Consider the following 18733-nt stretch of genomic DNA (forward strand, 5'->3'; position numbering starts at 1 on the left):
CAACCCTTCATATTAAAGTCTACGTCTCAAAAAAAAAAAAAAACATTAAAAGATTGTACTCTAGAGATCGTAACACAAACTCCAAGATCAATAAATCGATTCATTTTCACGCCATCAAATTATTTCGATAATCTCATGTGAACAAATATATCTTAGAATTTGATATCGTACTAGGGAGGACTAATATCGTAAAAGAAAATATAATCTATAAGATTAGAAATAAAAAAGATAACAAACTAAAATTAATGATGAATTCTCATAACAAAAATTGTCTATATATGAACATTTCTTGACAAAACCAATGGCTAAAAGTGTTGTTTTCCTCAAAAGAAGATGAGTTATTTACAACTCTCAGAAAGTGTTCAAAATATTCATCGTCCACACATTTTCACTTGGTATCATCGTCTCTACTGTCACCAGGAGATGAAGGACTCTTAGATGTGGAGTATGTCAACGATGGAGCTGCCTGAAACCCCATACTTCCTTGTCCCTGTGCTGCTTGGACATAGCTACTCATTGCCTGAACTGCCTCGCCCCCGTTTCCGCCGCCGATGATCGAGCTGAGGGCAGCCGCCAATGCTGATTGGAAACTCGGGTCGGACGTAATTGCCTTGGTTGCTGCTGCTATCGTGTCCGGTAGAGGCAGGGGCGGAGGAGTAGAAGGTTTGGCAAATTGTTGAAGGCAAGCTTGGTAGATGTTACTATGGGGAGGGAATTGCTTAGCAAGATCTGATGACATTCCTAATACATTTTTGTTGATATTAGTATTCCAAGACCCAAAATCAAGGCTGGTGAAGGGATATTTTGGGGGATAAGTTGAAGGGATTTTGTGGAAAGAAGAAGAAGAAGAAGAAGAAGAAGCTGAGGGAGGATTTGAAGTGAGGTCTAAGGTGATTGTGGGATGGTTTAGAGAAGAAGATAGCATTGAAGAGTTTGACAAGTAGAATTGCTTTGAATTTGTGTACATGTTCATTCCATGGAGATTTGCAGACGCTGTCCCGATCGCCGAAGGGTTTAGTCCTGGCCGAGAGGTCGAGGTGGAAGCACCCGAGAGGAGCATTGAGGCGGCGGCCGACGTGGTCGAAGCCATGGCCATGGCTGACACAGGTAGAGGATGGTTGTGAGTTCCTTCATAGGTGGTGATTAGTATTGAAATATCATCAACACTCCTTTGCACCTACACATGTTCATAAATATATGCATCCAAATCGTGTTTACTTTCAAGATTAAAAGAAACTGTGAGATCTCACCCCGATTAGGGAGGAGAACGAAATACTCTTTATAAGGGTGTGGGAATCTCTCTCTAGCAAAGGCGTTTTAAAAATCTCGAGGAAAAGTTCGAAAGGGAAACCCAAAGAAAATAATAACCAGCTATCAATGGACTTGAGCTCTTATAAATGGTATAAGAGTCAGACACCAGACTATGTGTCAACGAGGAGGCTGAGCCTCAAATAGGGTGGACACGAGGTGGTGTACCAGCAAGGAGGCTCCAAAGAAGGTAGATTGTGAGATCTCGCATCGGTTAGGAATGAGAACTAAATACATTTATAAGGGTGTGGTAACCTTTCTCTAACAGGTAAAGCCTGAAAGGGAAACCCAAAGAAGACAATATCTGCTATGAGTGAACTTGGACCGTTACAAATGATATCAAATACAGATATCGAACGATGAGCCAGCGCAAAAGGGGTGGACACGAGGCAATGTGCTAACAAAGACACTGGGCCTAAAGGGGGTGGATTGTGAGATTTCATGTCTGTTGGGAAGGAGAACTAAATACCTTTGTAGGGTATAGAAACCTCTCTCTAACAAATCCGTTTTAAAAACAACCTAAAGAGTATAACATCTGTTAGCGGAGGGCTTGGACTATTAGAGAAGCATTTATTAAAAGTACCTGCTTCCTAACCGGGCAAGAGGGTGCACCGGTGCAGCGATAGTAAGCTCGAGGGCAAGGATTTCCTTTAGCAATCTTCTGCCCATATTTTCTCCAATGACACCCATCGTTCAGCTGCGCAACATTATTGCTTTCAAACCCTTTTCATAAATCAATACACATTTGCTACAATTCCATTATAATCACTAACCGTTGGCGTATCACACCGAGCCCGCACACAAACCCTGGTCTTCTTCGGAGGATTCTGCTGAGAAACTTCATCTTCTCCGGCCGGCGGCGCAGCCAACCCCTTCAACACTTTACCCGGCGGCCAAGTCTGTCCGGCATCTTCCTCCTTGCCTTGTTCACTGTCGGCCGGACTTTGAATGTTTTGAAGATCTGGCTTTGTTTCAGGGCAAGTGTTCTTGTTTTGGTCGGTTGAGGATCTTCCCAATGTGAGTGAAACCATGTCCTCAACTTCTTCAGCTGCCTCGTTGTTTATGGTACTCATATCATGGAATTGCCTTTTCAGGCTCTCGTAATCCCTCATCATTTCATCTAAACACCTTTTTAGCCGCTGGTTTTCTTCCTTCACTTCCCTCATTTCACCTTTCGCCATTTTTAGTCTTTGTTCATGCTCATGATCCTGTCCATTCATGGAGAAAATAACCCATTTTCTTCATTAATTCATCTTCAACTTCTAAAATACCACAAACCCATTAAAGATTTAGCCATTCAAACCCAACAAATCACCCATTATCAAATCTTCCCCCAAAATGACTATACTATGCTAGAAATCACGAATCTCCACAATGATATCATATTGTCCACTTTAAACATAAGTTTCAGTGACTTTGCTTTTAGTTTTTACTCTTCTCGTACTGATGAAAATGAAAATAGTGTTCTTTAGCTATAAACACATGATATTTTTAACAATCTCTGTTGTACTGATACAACCTTCAAAGCTCTGATACTACTTGTTGTGAGCTCAAATGCTCAAAACTATGATACCATTTGTTGTACCAATAGCGGAAGTAAAATCGAATGTACTCCCAACACCAAGGAACGGAATTTAAACAAAGAGACAAAGATTTACGTATTTCATAGAGAAGAAATTTTCCTACATTCACGTGTAGCAACCAATCACTAATAAATAATCAAAGTGTTTACGAGTGAATACTTCACTCTTACACTACAAATTCTCTCACCAAAAGTTTATCCCAAATGTCACTAAAAAATAGAATGTGACACACAAAGTCAATCAAATTTTGATATCCTCAACTTTCTAGACAAACCCGTTATATAGGGATAATTCAGGTAGAATATTAATAAAAAAAAAAAATGATTATATACGAAGATTAAATAACCAAATTAATATTTTTTTTACGACAATTTACAACATTCTCTACATTGTATTACCTCGTATAATACAATGTCAATGTCGATGTCGATGTCAAGTTCGTTACGAGGTACAAAAGGTTAGAAATTGAATTGGGTATGATTTTACCTCTTCCTTCCAAGTTGAAGAGGCAGATGCGAGTGAAAGAGGCTCCATGGAAGGCTTCTCCAAGTCAGCCATTAAGGGAACCTATATTGAATCGTCAACCCAATTAATTACATTATTCAATACTCAAAAAACAACAAACTTCAAATCATAACAATACAACACAAACCCATCAATGATCAATCAACACACTAAAATTTTCTCCACGGCGTTTCATTTTTAGTTAATTCAATCAACCATATAATTATTAAATACCTTGATTGATGATAGATTGTTCATACATCTTCATTAAATTAACACAAAACCCATCTCAAATTCATAATTAAACTACGTGTTTATTGATCTTTACGAAGAACATATGACATTATTTTACAAAAAACAAAAACAAAAACAAGAAAGATTCCTTCCACAAACTCAAATAATTCAACAAAAGACAAAACAAAATTTGCCTCAAAGTCAAGGCTTGAATGAACAAGAAAATTTCAAGAACAAAACATCACCTTATGTTTGGGAGCATGTTCTTCATCTTCTCCAGCTGATTGAACTGCATCAGCTGTGGTTGCCAAAGGTTGAGCCTCCATGAAACCCTCTTCTTTTGTTCTTCAATTACTTGCAGTGTTTGACCTCTCTCCCTCTTCCCTTTGTTCCCAAGAAAACTACAAAAAAACAAAAAAAAAAAACATAATAATTTTTTAAAAAAAGACTTGAGATTCAACTCATCCTCAAATCCAACACAAATCGAAGCACACCCCTTTCATAAACTCTGCAACTTACATTATAAAACTCAATTGGGTTATGGCGCAATGGCCGGAGGGAGGGCTGAGTGTAAGACTTCGCTGCTAATTATAGGGTTTTTGAAATATATATATATATATATATATATTATATTATATAAGTTTGATTAATGAATGCATGTCACATGGGGATTGGTTCAAAGGTCAAAGTTGTAGGCAATGCCGTGTGCTACCATGGGTAATCTTAGTTGTTTTCTTTCTCATCTCATCTCATCCATTGTCTTGTCCTTATGTTATGTTGCATTCCTTTTGTCTTAGGTCAAAGCATTTGAGTCTTATCATATGCCCTTCTTTCTCATTATTTCAGTCTATCCCTTTGACCTTTTTTTTTTAACGTCATATCCAATACCATTCTTACCTATATTAATGTCACTGGTCCGATATTCAAATCTCTATTCTTATTAGAAGTTTATACGGGTTGGGTTGAGAAGATCTTTTGGATCAACCTAACGTTTCGAGTTTGTTGAATTTGTAACCCGAGCAACCCGAATAAAGTTTTCAACTCAACCCTTGTTACATTCATATCTAAAATCTCATAAAACTCAAATATCAAACATTCACGAGTCACCATGCATCACTACCATCAGTTACAAAAGTAAAATATTCTTAAAGTTCATTTTAGTTTCAAGAGTAGAGTAGGATTCAATTGAGTTTGTAATCCTATTTTTGGGTCAACCTAACTAAAAAATGTCAACTAGCAAATTTTTTTTCAAAAATTCAACCCAACACAATTTTTATCTATTAGGTTAAGTAATCTGTGTTGGTCGAGTTCTCGAGTCATATGAACACTCATCATTTCTACTTAGTTTAATATAAACATGATTAAATAAAGGGTCTTTAAACCCATTAAAGGTGTTTTATTTAGATGAAAAAATAATGTATGGTGAAGTTTCTATAAAAAAAAAAATTATAAGTTAAGAAAAATAAATAAATAAATAATATATAAGTTAATGGTTGAAGTTGAATATTCGCGCAGATGGATATTAAAAATGTAAAAATCCTTACAATGACCCGACCCGACCCGGTCAAGCAGGGCAAACATAATTTTGCCGTATATTGTGCTGACCAACCTCGGGATCGAAGCCGTTGACTAGCAATTATTGTGGATGAATAAAATATGTATTAAAATGTTCTTTCATAATTACTATAAATGAATTTCTTTTTACTTTCAACCAAGTATTAATTGAGACATATCAATAGTAAGTGATAAATAAATTTTGTAATTAAATAAAATACGAAATAAAGAGACGTAATTAGTTAATATGAATCGATATAATATGTGATTTTTTAATAAATTATATAATGGTTAATTAACGATATGGGTTACATAGTTGCGTATTTGACTTGAGAAATACGGGTTCTTAAGCATCGGGACGCTATATTTGACCAAACCCATATATGATTTACTTATGGGGAGGGTTTGGTATGTTATAATTAATGAAGAAACTCACAAATAAAATAATTTGTGTGATTTATAATTATTTTAAATAGGATGAAGGGCAATGGATTTGAGAAGTGGACTTTGATGGTGTTGAAGATGTTTTTCAACATTTTGTGTGTAATGAAGAAGCCAACTTGTTGAATAAGAAAAAGACGGCAGCTTTTGACCCTTTATTAATTTATTTATTTATTTATTTATTTTGTCCCGTTACACAACTTTCATGTTAGAAACACGCCATTGATTCTATGACATTATCCACTAATCACCTCGTTCGGTACGTTTTAATTATTGTCTAATTTTTTTTAAAAAAAAATATTCCGTAAGTAATCCACTTAGATAAGACTATGCAATCACGCAACATTTCTAAATAGATCAATTTCATGTACGTCAAACTCTCGAGGTGGGTATCACTAGTGCATATCTATTCATATTCGTATGCATATTACTTTACGTATTTATAGGTTTTGGACATGCAATCGAACTTTGCATAAATTTTATGTAACGTGGTCTTACGAAATTCACAACATTTTTATCATGCTAAAAAAATGAAATTGATCATGAACGTCGATGATATTTTCAATCCGAAAATGTATCATATAAAATATGTTTGACATCTAAAATGTGTTTGACACCATTTTCCAAATTTAGCACTAAAACATCTTAATAATAAAGTTCCTTGCCACATTAGTAATCAAAAAGTTAGTTTGACTCAACTAAAGTTGGTCTTAAACTTAATTCAAAGTTTATAATTGGTACAAAGGATAATCAAGAGGCTTATTAACTCATTCTTGCTCAACAACGTCCTATCTCATCTCAAATAAGATCAAACAGTAAACGAACATCTCAAGTCCACCGTTAGTATATATTGTCTACTTTGATATGTTACGTATCGCTGTTAGTCTTACGATTTTAAAACGTGTTTACTAGAGAGATGTTTCCACACGCTTATAAGGAATGCTTCGTTCTCTTCTCCAACCGAGGTTTCTACATCCCACATTGATTAGAGAAGAAAACGAAGCATTCCTTACAGGGGTGTGGAAACCTTTCTTTAGTAGATACATTTTAAAATTGTAAAGTTGACGACGATATGTAATGAGTCAAAGCAGACAATATTTGATTCGTAATCAAAACTTGTAGATGAATCATGATCTCATAACCCAAAATTATATTTGAGGTTGTTATCAAGACTCAACAAGTCAACCAAAATATTTCAAACCTATGTCTACATATTTCTCTGCCCCTATCCCCAATTTTTATAGACCAAAAAAATGTGTAAAAATATCCATATTTCATGAACAATCCTCTCTATATTTAAATTATGTTGTCATTTTTATTTGTATATTTCATCAAAAGTCACATAAATTGGTTGAATTTGAGAAGAGAAAAAAGGGTTATTTTCGCATTAAAAAATTTTCCAATGCCAATTAGTCAAAATTGATTATGTAATGAGTTGAGTTGACTAATCATATTGTTTTCTTATCTCAATTTTGACTAACTTTTTTTTTTTTTTTTTAAGAATTAAATTTATCATTCATTTAATTATTACTAATTTCTTGAAATTGAATTGTTTGGGTCATTTAGAAGGTGGGCTTTTGACACCTCAAAATCTGGGCTTATTAGCCTGAAGCCCAGCCCACATTCTTTTTACTTTTTAATCCAAAATATTGCACATCCATTACATTTCTTTATCCTTAATTATAATTTATAATTTATAATATTTATTAATAATTATTAAATAAAAATAATACAACGTAACTATTAACTGAATATTATTGAAATAAAATTATTTTCTTTAAACCTTTTAATCAAACTCATATACAAATTTGGGTTAGAAATATGAATAGATGGAAGTAAGAGGCTGGTTTCAAATAATTGAAGTTATCGGACCAACCCAACCCAAACTATAAAGATTGAGTTGGGTTGGATCAGCATTTAAGGTTGGGTTGGGTTCATTTTTAAGAACTGGAACTGAATCGGTTCCGTTTCGGATTAGTGGAATAAAACTTTTAGGTTGACTGAGCCAAATAAAAATATATAAAATATATTAAGAAATTTTTTGTATTAATGAGTTTGTTAGAGTGTTACCTTACCCTCTCTAAAGTGCCCGACAAATTCGACACTAGATTTATAAATTATTTGTGCTCGCTTTTAAATTTTTTTTTTTTACAACTGGACAACCTAATTCGAACCCAACCCGAGTTACAAATCCAGCCCATCGGAACTTTTGGTTGGGTAATTTGTGCTTGCTTTTAAATTTTTTTTTGACAACAGGACAACTTAATTCGAACCCGAATTACAAATCCAATCCATCCGAACTTTTAGTTGGATAAAAAAAATTAGTCCAATCAACACAAGCTGAACCATGGTAGTTGAAGTGATGGGCATTTGAGAATGGCGAGTGGCGAGCGATAAGATTTGGTTCAGAGAAATAAACAAATAAAGAAAATGGTAAGAATGAGTATTCCCAGTAAGGCTATTTCTTCCACTTCTCAAACTTCACCCACCGGACCCTGTGTTGGGTTCGCCCAGCATCTGAGTCCGGGCCGCCGTATACCAACACTCGTAATTTCCCCAGGGCGGTGGCGGAGGAGATGGGGTCGGGTGGTTTGTCAGTCACCAGCGATGGATGGGTGCAGAGCAGACCACGGAGGCGCCGTCGAGACGATGGAGACTCGAACTTTCCCGGCGGTTCCGACGGTGGGCTTGGCGACGGAAAATCTGAGGGGGTTGGTGGCAAAGTTGAAATCTGAGAAACCGGCGTTTAGTTCAGGAATTATTCGGCTCCAAGTAAGCCTCCTTCCAACTCTCCCGGACCTCTTTCAAATGCCTCGCATTACGCATTTCTTATCTCTTCCATGTACGTGGTATGAGAACCGCCACGTGCGGTAATTTATTTATTTATTTATTTATTTTTAATTTTTTTTTTAAGGGTGGCCGTAACATTTAATCATACACCCATTTCTTATCTCGGATTATACTAAACCGGGATAAGACCTTTTCCTCCAAAATAAATAAATAAATAAATACCCATTTTCTTAATAATATGATTTTTTTTTTTAATAATAATTATCAACTAAACCTAATAATTAGTAAAAAGAAAAGAAAAGAAAATCTAACAAAAAATAAATAAAGTAATAAAATTGAGTTGAAATTCTGTTGACTTTGTGCACATTCTGAGACTGAAGGAGGGTTGACTATTTTGCAGCTTCCAATCCACCGGCACATTAAGGCGATTGATTGGCTTTGTTCTCAGCCTCTGCTTCTTCCTCGTATCTTCTTCTCCGGCAGGAGCAGAGCCATTGATTCTGATTCTCTCCCCTCTGTCAGCTCCAATGCCCACCACCGCGTCGCCAGCGTCGCAGGTGTGGGCTCTGCAGTCGTATTCTGCCGCCATCATCAGTTTTCGAACTCTGATTGGGCGTCTATAAAGAGGTAAACTCATTTTGCCTCTGTTTATATTCACTCCGCTATCTGTTCGATGAAATGCCTAGGCTAATATTCTGTAAATTATAGGTTCCTGTCAAAGAAATGCCCCCTGATTCGTGCTTATGGAGGTATTCGCTTTGATTCACGTCCGAACATATCGCCTGAGTGGGAGCCTTTTGGCTCGTTTTACTTCATGGTCCCTCAGGTACGGACTTCTTTTTCGAATCTCGTTTATCGCAATTGGATAATGGACGCCAAAATCACAGGTTGAGTTTGATGAGTTCGAGGATGACTCCATTCTTGCCGCGACTGTAGCTTGGGATCATGCTTGTTCTTGGACTTGGGAAAATGCTGTTGAATCCCTTCAATCCACAGTCGAACAGGTCGACTATTTGATACAATTTGATTCTCTTTGTTCATTGCATTGAAAGGAAGAATATTCTCCCATAGATAATCACTCCCTAGTAAATTTCTTATCATTCAGGTTTCTTCTGATAATGTAAACGTACAACGAGATCTTCCTCAGATATCCATACTTAGCCACAATCATGTTCCCACCAAAACATTCTGGGATAGTGCAATTAACAGGGCGCTGCAAGTGATCGACCAATGCGACTCAGATCTTACCAAGGCACTCACCAATTCTTCACTCTTACCACAAATTTATTTATGTTTCCATTCATCAGTAAAATCGGCTGTCTAATCTTATGCGTTATATTTAGGTCGTACTTGCACGCAGTACCCGAATAGTGACAAGCGTAGATGTTGATCCTGTTACATGGGTTGCATGTTTACAGGTAGCTATTGCATGGGTTGCATGTTTATGCAGTAATTTTGTTTCCTGAGTCTAGTTTTGATCGTATCAGAAAGAGGGGAAAAACTCTTATCAGTTTTGTGTCCAGCCATCCAATGCTCCTGCCTTCATAGGAAATACGGTATGTAACAAAATTTCATACACTTCATTATATCAGTCAACCATTTCATTTTGTTGCCTAATTTCAAAATGGGGAATATCTGTGATCCGGCTGAAGATGGTACTCATTAAAGATGTTTTCAATTAGTTTCCTACTCGTTTGGGTTTTGTAATATTTATTTTCTTACTAACTTTGGCTTTGATATGTTCGTAATAGCCTGAGCGGCTATTCCATAGAGAAGGACTTAGTATTATATGTGAGGCCTTAGCTGCAACCCGTGCTAGAGGCAAATCGGCTATTGAAGACCTTAGAATAGAACAAGATTTATTATCCAAGTTGGTTTCATCTCTATATTCTTATTTTGTCTACTCAATGATGCTGTAACCCTGTTGCCTCAACCAATGAGCTGCGGGCGGGAGTTTTCACTAACTCTACTTTCTATGTGCAGCCCAAAGGATGACCTTGAGTTTTCGATTGTGAGGGAAGCCATCAAAAGGAAGTTAGAGGCAAGTTTGAGCTTCAGTCTTGCTCTTTTGTTATCTTGCTTTCTGTCGATGAAATGAAACTTTCCCTTAAACAGTCCCCCTTAATCGAGGCTCGACTCCTTCTTTAGAGCCATCGAACAAAGCACACCCTTCATTCGACACTTGAGTCACTTTTGACTACACCTTCGAGGCTCACAATTTTTTTGTTTGACACTTGAGGATTCTGTAGACATGACTAAGTTAAGGACATGATTCTGGTACCATGTTAGAAACCACATACCTCCACAATGGTATGATATTGTCTATTTTGAGCATAAGCTCTCGTGACTTTGCTTTTGGTTTCCCCAAAATGCCTCATACCAATGGAGATGATATTCCTTACTTATAAACTCATGATCTTCTCCTTAATTAGCTAATGTGGGCTCCTCTCCCAATAATCTTCAACAATGGTTGTCCCTGATAACGACCTGTCCCACTAAGTTTGGTCTGTGGCTGCTATGAGCTATGAAAAATGATATTTGCAGTGCTTCCAAACCGTGAATTTGTTCTATTTTTGTCATCGTTTTTCAAGCACCGAACAACATTTACATTGGTTTCTCAATAAGCTGCTGAAATCTATAGGCAATTACGAAGAGGACAACATTCTGAGAATATTGCAGATTCTTAGCCAGCTTAATCCTGTTTGTAGGCTGTATGTGATGCTGTAGTCGTTGAACCACATAAATCAGTTAGAAAACTTCCCAGAATTCAACATCTGTATGCCCAACTAGCAGGCAGATTGAGAACCAATGATGATGAGGTAAGAATCTCCAAATATTTATGTCCCTGTAAACTAAACTTCCCTCACGTGAATATACCGCTCTAACTCTACTTTGTTGCTTGAAAAGTTTGAAATTTTATCAACGCTTCATCCAACTCCCGCGGTTTGTGGATTTCCAACAGAGGAGGCTCGAGATTTAATTGCAGAAACTGGTAAGGTTCACGAGTGCGTGATCCTTTCTATTAGCTCCCCAAGCCAATCCAAGTTATGGATGGTTTCCTTCAAAATGCTGATTATGGGTCTTGTAATTCTATCGTCTGCCAAATCTAAGTCGTCTTCATCCTTCTGTATACATTTAAGAACTTGGGATATTTATGCAGAGTTATTTGATAGAGGGATGTACGCCGGGCCTGTTGGTTGGTTTGGAGGAGAAGAGAGTGAGTTTGCTGTGGGCATCAGATCAGCATTAGTGGAGACAGTAAGATGGCGTCTACCATATGAGCTACAAACTTAAATACTTCCATTGAATCCTTACTCGAATTTAAAATTTCTAGAGCTCAGACATCATTTCCATTACAATTCTCTGAGTTCTTACAGTCTTTGATTATAGGGTCTTGGTGCCTTGGTCTATGCGGGAACAGGGATAGTAAAAGGAAGCAATCCGTCTTTGGAGTGGGATGAATTGGAGCTCAAGATATCTCAGGTACTCTGGAACTTGCATCTTTTGTCTCCAAAATGCTCTACTTAGTAGCTCAATTTTCATACCTTATACCTTTGATTTGCATATTTGCAGGTTACCAGATCGCTTAAACTGGAATTGGCTTGGAGCACCCACGTTTGATCGGTGAAGCTGTCGTCCGGGAAAGTAAGGGGCCTAAGCTTTTCGATCAGGTTCCTTCCGGTTGTGGTTTGAGTCAGCAAATGGTTAGTTCGTTCTTCGTTTTGCTTTGCCTGTTTAGATCACTGTGCCACATTCATAACGTATATAGATAGGTGGCTGCTTCATTTAAGCATGGTCGAATGTTTTAGAATCAATTACTTGTAGAGAAATATATTTGTACATTTATTGGAGAAACCACTAGTATTTAAAGTATTAAGAACAATTTCCAAAGCTCAAATGTGAATTACCAAACATAGATGTCACTTGAAAACAGAAAACCACAACACACACTAAATACCATCAACTTTGTGAAATAGAGTTTTGGACTAGTGAGAAGAAGAAGCACCCTGAAGAAGTCCATCGCGAATCTGTGATGCGACGTCTCGAACAGCTCCAGGTCCATGAGGTATAAACACAGAAGTGGACTTGGAAGAAGCTCCAATTTCTTTCATGGTGTCAAAATATTGGGTCACAAGCACCATATCCATAACATCCTTTGCCGTCGTCCCTGGAACATTAACAGAGAATCCCAACACACTGTCTCTTAAACCATCCACAATTGCTTGACGCTGTCGAGCAATACCCAAACCAGACAAATACTTGGCTTCAGCTTCACCCTCAGCTCGCTTAATCTGCAAAATTTTCTCTGCTTCTGCCTTCTCATTTGCTGCCACCCTTAATCTAGCAGCTGAATGGATATTAGTAGTTAAATAATGAGACCTGAACTAAGCTTAAGGCAAAAGGGAAAAAGATGTCAAGTTTTTTAGTATCAGGGATTGGATTAGTACCAGCATTAATTTCATTCATTGCTCTCTTCACATGCTCGTCTGGTTCTATATCGACAATGAGCGTTTGGACAATCTCAAAGCCATAAGCCGACATAGCCTGAGAGCAATTATTCAGAAGTTACAAAACACTTAGAATTTGCTTCATTGAACGACCAAAAAAGATTACCTTTTCAAGTTCATCTTCAACTGCTTTGGCAATATCATTTTTCTGCTCAAAAGCATCATCCAAGTTGAGCTTTGGAACACTTGCTCTAATTACTACAAATATCCAAGAAGTTTCTAAAGTTTAAAACGAGCAAGCCTACACAAATATGACGAAAGAAGAACGCATTTAACTTATAGGTTTAACAGGAAAGGAATGGAGTATACCATCAAAAACATAAGCCTGGATCTGAGATCTTGTATTGCTTAGTTTGTAGAATGCATCACTTGCTTTATCGGCCAGTGCTCGATATTGAATCGACGCAACCACGTTGACAAACACATTATCCTAAAGAACAAAACCCCCCTTAAATTTTAGCAACAAGGAACTCCCAAGTCCTAAGATTGATAAATAAATTCCAAGGGCAGTATAGCAGAGCAGTTTCTTATGACCATTTCTCTTTAAAGTACAACCAAGAAATCAGAACACCATGGTATAGTCATATCTCTTTTAGAGGTAACTCAACCAATAATCTTTAGAAATAGCTGTGTAGAACAGTAAATATGATGGTGAATGATGAGACAGAAATGGTACCTTTGTCTTGGTCTCACATCGGACATCCAATTGTTGCAACCTGAGAGACAGACTGCCGGCGACCTGAGCTCCAAGAAACCAAGGCAAACAATGGCATCCTGGCTCAAGAACTTCCTCATATTTCCCAAATCTCTCCCTGATAGCCACAGTGGATTGATCCACTTGAACACAACAAAAAAGATTACCCATATCGAATCAGAAATTTGGATTCACAACGAAAAATCTGTAATGAAATTGGAATCACGGGATGCTTTTATTAAAGTATTTTGCGTCTGAATCAGCACGCAGAATTGTATGAAAGGGCGAGCGGTCTTGACCTTACGAACAAGATATGAAATTTACCGAAGTAAACGAGGGCCAAGTTCTTCCCTCCCTTAGTTTCTCCTATGAAAATGAGTTTCTTGTTCAGCTGTCGGACCCAACTTGGCCGGATTTTTATTTATTATTATATTTTTTATTCTCAGAATTTTTCGTAACATTAATTTTATATATATATAAAAAAAAAATGTTTATTTCCTTTTTGCAAGTTTTGTTTAATGGGTTGACCAATCAAATGCTTGATCTTGGAAAATTTATCCAATTATTTTCCATAATTTCTTATTTTTCCTTATTTATTTATTTTTATAATTTCAAGGAGATACTTTTTGTAAGGGAGATTTTCGGATCGCTATGTTTCGACTCCAAAAATTCGTATGATTTGAGGTGGATTATAAATTTATTTTTGGTTTAAAAATTTTATAAATTAAATTGATTCACTTAATGAATTTTTTATTATGAGATATTTTGAGATATTTTATATTTTTCTTTTGTTGGATTTTTTTTTTTTTTCCATATAAGATTATGATTTGGACATGGTGGATGATGACTAGGCAATTAAGCTTATCCACATCCTCTCTCAATTTAAGCAATTCAAGAATACACCAAAATATCTCTTTGTTTTCTCCTCTTCAATAAAATTATATTTTAAAACACCCTTTGATTCTATCTTCTCTTTCCTTAAAAACAAATTTTTGTTTTTTGTTTTTTGTTTTTTGTTTTTTTTTTATTTAAAAAAAAAAAGACTTTTTTCTAATTTTAACATCAAATTTTCTTTAATATGAATCAGTCTAACTCGGATGTACCAGGGTTGAGTTGAGTTAAGGAAATTTTTAGATCAACCTAAAAGTTGGTGTTGGTTGGATTGGGAACTCAACCCAACCCCAAATATTTCACAACCTAACCTTTACTTTCGGGGTTGGGTTGTTAAAAAAAAAAAATTAATTCTTATTTTATCCACAATTTGTGAATATTGATATTGAGTACCATCTTAAATAAAATATATTAAAAATTTACAAACAAATTCAAATCAATTTATAATAATTCAAACAAACACATACTTCAACAACAAGTGAGAACTGTAACATCCTAACATAGTACAACATTGACACATAACAAAAGACAACTAAACAGCGACACTTCTTCAGCAATTGATTACTCTAAAAGTATTTAAAAGTAACGTAAATATAATGATTGATGTTGAAATTCAAAAACAATAAAAAATAATTAGTTTAAAGAAAGAAAAAAAATTATTATAAAAATATTTTATTTATTGGCAGACCAAGTTGCGACATTAAAGATTTTGGTTTGTTCAGGTCAATCCAAAATTCAAATCGAATCTATTCGGTTTCAGAAAATTAACTCAACCCAATTCCTATAATTCGAGTTAGGTTTGTTCGAGTTGTCTGGTTCAATATACCTTTCTACTTTTATTAACAATTTTGAAATTCGAAAAAAGACTAATTGGAAAAAGTCTTTCATGAAATTAATACGTGAAAGTTACATTGGATGTTCATCCCGATTCCCACGAACGGCAAGAAAATTCAATTATCATTTTCTTAGGAACGACAAGGACAGAAAATTCGATCATTCCTAGGAATGAATGTCCATGTAATTCCTAGGAATCTGCTAAACATATTTATGGTTCCATATTCTCAAAACTAGTTCCTAAGTCTTCTCTATATGCCACATAACACAATAACTTTGGAGGGTTGTGCATTTTGAGCTCCCAAACTTGGATAAAATACTTATAGCTAATTTTACTTAGGTTTCAACCTTACGTTTACGGAACAAATATAACGTTGATTTGTCTACACCTGTTTCGTGTCTAGGTATCTAGTTGTATAGTTGATAGACCTGCAAAGAAGGTTTGTGCACTACTGTAGTGATGTGCTCCATACACCTCGATGCTTATGTTAATGCTTAGACTAAACTAGTGTTGAGCTTAGTTACGGTAGTATTGCTTCATTAGTGAACGAGTCCCTTCTATTTCCTTGATGTCTTATTGCCAAAGTCATAATCGACATGGTAGAATAAATCGAAGGACGGAGTAATGTGTACCTTAGCTCGATTGGTACCGGGTTCAATAGTTCACTTAGTTTCGACTCCTTGATTTAGTCTAGTCAGAGGCTGCATTGGGGGTTAAGTCGCCTAGTTTACAACTGTTCGTGCAAGAATCAAACAAAGCATCAAATTTATTAGTGTGGAACGTGGAAGATTTATCTAGTTAATATTTATACATTTATAATTATATTTTTTTTATTTATTTACTACGAGTACATAAAATTTATTTAGTGCAAGGGCATTCTCGGTTAGACAAACACTAGGTTGGAAGTCATTCCTTGCATTTATACGATGTGGGCCCTATTTTAATAAGGTCCTTCTTTACATGTATATGATGTGATTCTCGTAATGTCGTGTTCTAATAGTGTCAAAGTCACTCCTTATATGTATAGGATACAATTATTGTAGTATGTAGTGTCGTGTCCTAATATTGTAAGGTCACTCTATACATATATAATGGGATTATTGTAAGATTCTGTCCTTGTGGTGTCCTAATATTGTAAGGTCACTCTATACATATATAATGATATTATTGTAAGATTCTGTCCTTGTGGTTGCAAAGTCTCCCCTGCATGTATATAATATGTGATTCTTTTAGAGTCGTGCTATAAATAATATAAATTACATAAGATGGTATGCTCCACTATGTTTGAGATTATCTTAGAGGGTAATAGAATTAAGCTCGGAAGAGCTATCATTATGAACTCAAATATGGAGATAAGTTCATACGAGCTATTTGATGAGAATCCAAATATTTGATATAAACTTGCATATTGAAATGAGCTCGGAGGAGCTAAATGATATAAACCCTATGACTAGGACAAGCTCAAATGAGCTAAACTATCCGAAACAATAACAAGGCCACAAAATTTAAATAAGTTTGAGGATATCGATACCGTATAAATAAATTACTATTATAATAGTCAACTTAATCGGATATTTTTATATTTATTCGGATTGAATAATCATGGAAGGTGTATTGCATGGGTTGAGAAATGTGGGAAGAACCATCTGAATTTTGATTGATTAACATGAAATGAGAAACAAAGGGTCAGACGACTAAATCTGACTTGTGTTGTTGTTCCTTGAAAGGCGGCTGCTCTCCTGCACTCTTGGATCTGTACGTATAACGATTGGCCCAGAACAGATACTGCAAGAAATTCAGCCCACTCAGTATGCACATCAGCCAATAAAACCTCTCCAAATGATAATGATTTAAGCTTCTCCCATACAGCCATGGCGTCAGCCGACAAGCCTTCGTCACCCCATTGATTACGCTCACCAACACGGAGCTAAAGTAATACCCCATAGCCAACGACGCCCACGACAGCGCAGTGGCCAGAGATCGCATACTCATTGGCGCCTCTGTGAAGAAAAACTCCATCATCCCTGCCAGCGAGAACAAATCCGCAGACCCCAAGAACAGGTACTGCAAAGCAACCCAAAGGAAAGAGATTGGCAGAGGCTCCGAAGAATCCAACATGTGGGTTTTCAAGGCCACGTTTTTTCTCTTCGTTTCCACCAATGCTGCCACCGCCATTGCCACTATGGACAGAACCAGCCCTGTTCCAATTCTCTGCAAGTGGGTTATCCCCATTTCGGATTTGGTTAGTTTTCTTGCTATTGGGACAATGGCGTGGTTGTAAGTTGGGGCGAGGATCATGATGAAGACGACTGGGAAAACAGGGAGGGAAGCAGGGGGGACTTTTAGGGAGCCGAGTTTGGTGTTCATGGTGGCTGCTTGTTGCACTGAGAATGTGGAGAGCTGAGCGAGGCAGCAGTTGAGCATTACGGTGGAGGCGAAAATGGGGAAGATTTTTAGCACTACCTTGGCTTCTTCTACCTGTTTGAGTGTGCATTTTAGTTCTGGATGGTCGGGGTTATTCATTGCTGCTCTGTTGAGGAACTCCAAGTTTTGCGTTGGAATTGGAGTAATTGGGGTCTGCTCATCAACGTCTCTGACACTGTCTGAAGAGACTGAACTTGTGGATATGCTTATCACAACGTTGTTAGAGCTCTTTGCCTTCCTATTGTTGAACGCAGCTGAAGCTAAAACCTGTTGGAAAAAGAAGCCAAACAGTTCATAGCCCTTTCAAAACCATTTAAGTAATTAGCTAGAAGAGGTTAAGTAAGTACCTTAAAAATGGTTGTGATTGGGCTTCCTGCAGGAGTTTTGATTCTGTAAGTAGGCGAACCAAGCAAGAAAATGGGGATGGAAGCCACTATTGTAAGAGTAGAGATTCCAAAACCCCACTGCCAGCCTTTGTTATCTTCCATCCAAACCACCAAAGTAACAGCAATTAAAGCTCCACAGGAAAGGCAGAAGATGAAGTAATTGAAGAAAGCAGATCTTTTGTTTCTTCCTTCAAAAGTGGTCTCATCGAACTGCTCAGCGCCATGAGGAGGAAGCGAGCCTTTGATCCCTCCAACGCCAAGCGCCACCAAGTAAAGCCCTGCAAATAACATCACCGCTTTCCCACCTCCAACTTTATGGCATGGACTCCCCAGTTGATTTGAAACGCAAGTTGGTGGCTTCAGATATGGTACATGAGCTTGGAGTGTGAGAATCAGCAGACCCTGCACGCCACATGTTTATACCACCTTCAACACATCATATTATACAGTTTTCTTTCCCAAAATGGAAATCCACCCATTAACAAGACAAAAAAAAAAAAAAAAAAAAAAAAAAAAAAAAAAAAAAAAAAAAAAAAAAAAAAAAAAAAAAAAAAAAAAAAAAAAAAAAAAAAAAAAAAAAA

At 36.6% G+C, this 18733-nt stretch overlaps 4 protein-coding genes across 6 annotated transcripts in view; 1 reads left to right on the forward strand and 3 right to left on the reverse strand.

The window, feature by feature from the left end:
• Nucleotides 1-220: 220 nt before the first annotated feature.
• Nucleotides 221-4204, reverse strand: LOC111793301 (probable WRKY transcription factor 72). Its single transcript, XM_023675131.1, has 6 exons — nucleotides 4149-4204; nucleotides 3875-4030; nucleotides 3378-3458; nucleotides 2082-2516; nucleotides 1892-2005; nucleotides 221-1177 (listed from the first exon to the last, which is right to left on the reverse strand). The coding sequence occupies exons 2-6, from the start codon at nucleotides 3953-3955 to the stop codon at nucleotides 389-391; spliced, it is 1500 nt and encodes a 499-aa protein (XP_023530899.1). The 5' UTR covers nucleotides 3956-4030; nucleotides 4149-4204; the 3' UTR covers nucleotides 221-388.
• A 3744-nt stretch (nucleotides 4205-7948) lies between these two features.
• Nucleotides 7949-12288, forward strand: LOC111793300 (isochorismate synthase 2, chloroplastic). Of its 2 annotated transcripts, none has more exons than XM_023675130.1 (14): nucleotides 7949-8396; nucleotides 8815-9041; nucleotides 9123-9240; nucleotides 9302-9418; nucleotides 9520-9666; nucleotides 9758-9832; nucleotides 9902-9970; nucleotides 10166-10284; nucleotides 10398-10455; nucleotides 11123-11233; nucleotides 11322-11406; nucleotides 11575-11672; nucleotides 11792-11897; nucleotides 11988-12288. In XM_023675130.1, exons 1-13 carry the CDS (start codon nucleotides 8055-8057, stop codon nucleotides 11873-11875), a joined length of 1650 nt encoding a protein of 549 aa, XP_023530898.1. In that variant the 5' UTR covers nucleotides 7949-8054; the 3' UTR covers nucleotides 11876-11897; nucleotides 11988-12288. The 2 variants fall into 2 exon arrangements, with proteins under 2 accessions (XP_023530898.1, XP_023530897.1); XM_023675129.1 differs by having other exon boundaries at nucleotides 7952-8396; nucleotides 11805-11897.
• LOC111793303 (hypersensitive-induced response protein-like protein 1) lies at nucleotides 12234-13997 on the reverse strand. Its single transcript, XM_023675133.1, has 5 exons — nucleotides 13599-13997; nucleotides 13232-13352; nucleotides 13029-13120; nucleotides 12863-12959; nucleotides 12234-12762 (listed from the first exon to the last, which is right to left on the reverse strand). Exons 1-5 carry the CDS (start codon nucleotides 13785-13787, stop codon nucleotides 12401-12403), a joined length of 861 nt encoding a protein of 286 aa, XP_023530901.1. The 5' UTR covers nucleotides 13788-13997; the 3' UTR covers nucleotides 12234-12400.
• Nucleotides 13998-16899: 2902 nt separating this feature from the next.
• LOC111794086 (protein NRT1/ PTR FAMILY 4.6-like) overlaps nucleotides 16900-18733 on the reverse strand; it is a 4460-nt gene continuing 2626 nt past the window's right edge. For both annotated transcript variants that reach the window (XM_023676218.1, XM_023676217.1), the window contains 2 exons: nucleotides 18114-18554; nucleotides 16900-18033 (listed from right to left, as the gene is read on the reverse strand). In XM_023676218.1, coding sequence (XP_023531986.1) covers nucleotides 17029-18033; nucleotides 18114-18554 — 1446 coding nt within the window. In that variant the 3' untranslated portion in view covers nucleotides 16900-17028. The remainder of the gene's footprint in view (nucleotides 18034-18113; nucleotides 18555-18733) is intronic.

The sequence above is a fragment of the Cucurbita pepo genome, chromosome LG04, assembly GCF_002806865.2.
Source record: "Cucurbita pepo subsp. pepo cultivar mu-cu-16 chromosome LG04, ASM280686v2, whole genome shotgun sequence".
Taxonomy (NCBI): domain Eukaryota; kingdom Viridiplantae; phylum Streptophyta; class Magnoliopsida; order Cucurbitales; family Cucurbitaceae; genus Cucurbita; species Cucurbita pepo.

Coding starts and splice junctions, on each gene's coding strand:
- LOC111793301 (XM_023675131.1), bottom strand. CDS start 3,955: ATGGAGGCTCAACCTTTGGCAACCACAGCTGATGCAGTTCAATCAGCT. Junction 3,459..3,874: donor AACATGCTCCCAAACATAAG/GTGATGTTTTGT, acceptor GATTCAATATAG/GTTCCCTTAATGGCTGACTT. Junction 1,178..1,891: donor CTTGCCCGGTTAGGAAGCAG/GTACTTTTAATA, acceptor GAACATGTGTAG/GTGCAAAGGAGTGTTGATGA.
- LOC111793300 (XM_023675129.1), top strand. CDS start 8,055: ATGGTAAGAATGAGTATTCCCAGTAAGGCTATTTCTTCCACTTCTCAA. Junction 10,285..10,397: donor GAACAAGATTTATTATCCAA/GTTGGTTTCATC, acceptor TTCTATGTGCAG/CCCAAAGGATGACCTTGAGT. Junction 11,898..11,987: donor TGGAGCTCAAGATATCTCAG/GTACTCTGGAAC, acceptor GCATATTTGCAG/GTTACCAGATCGCTTAAACT.
- LOC111793303 (XM_023675133.1), bottom strand. CDS start 13,787: ATGGGTAATCTTTTTTGTTGTGTTCAAGTGGATCAATCCACTGTGGCT. Junction 13,353..13,598: donor GATGTGAGACCAAGACAAAG/GTACCATTTCTG, acceptor TTTGTTCTTTAG/GATAATGTGTTTGTCAACGT. Junction 12,960..13,028: donor TTGAAGATGAACTTGAAAAG/GTAATCTTTTTT, acceptor AATTGCTCTCAG/GCTATGTCGGCTTATGGCTT.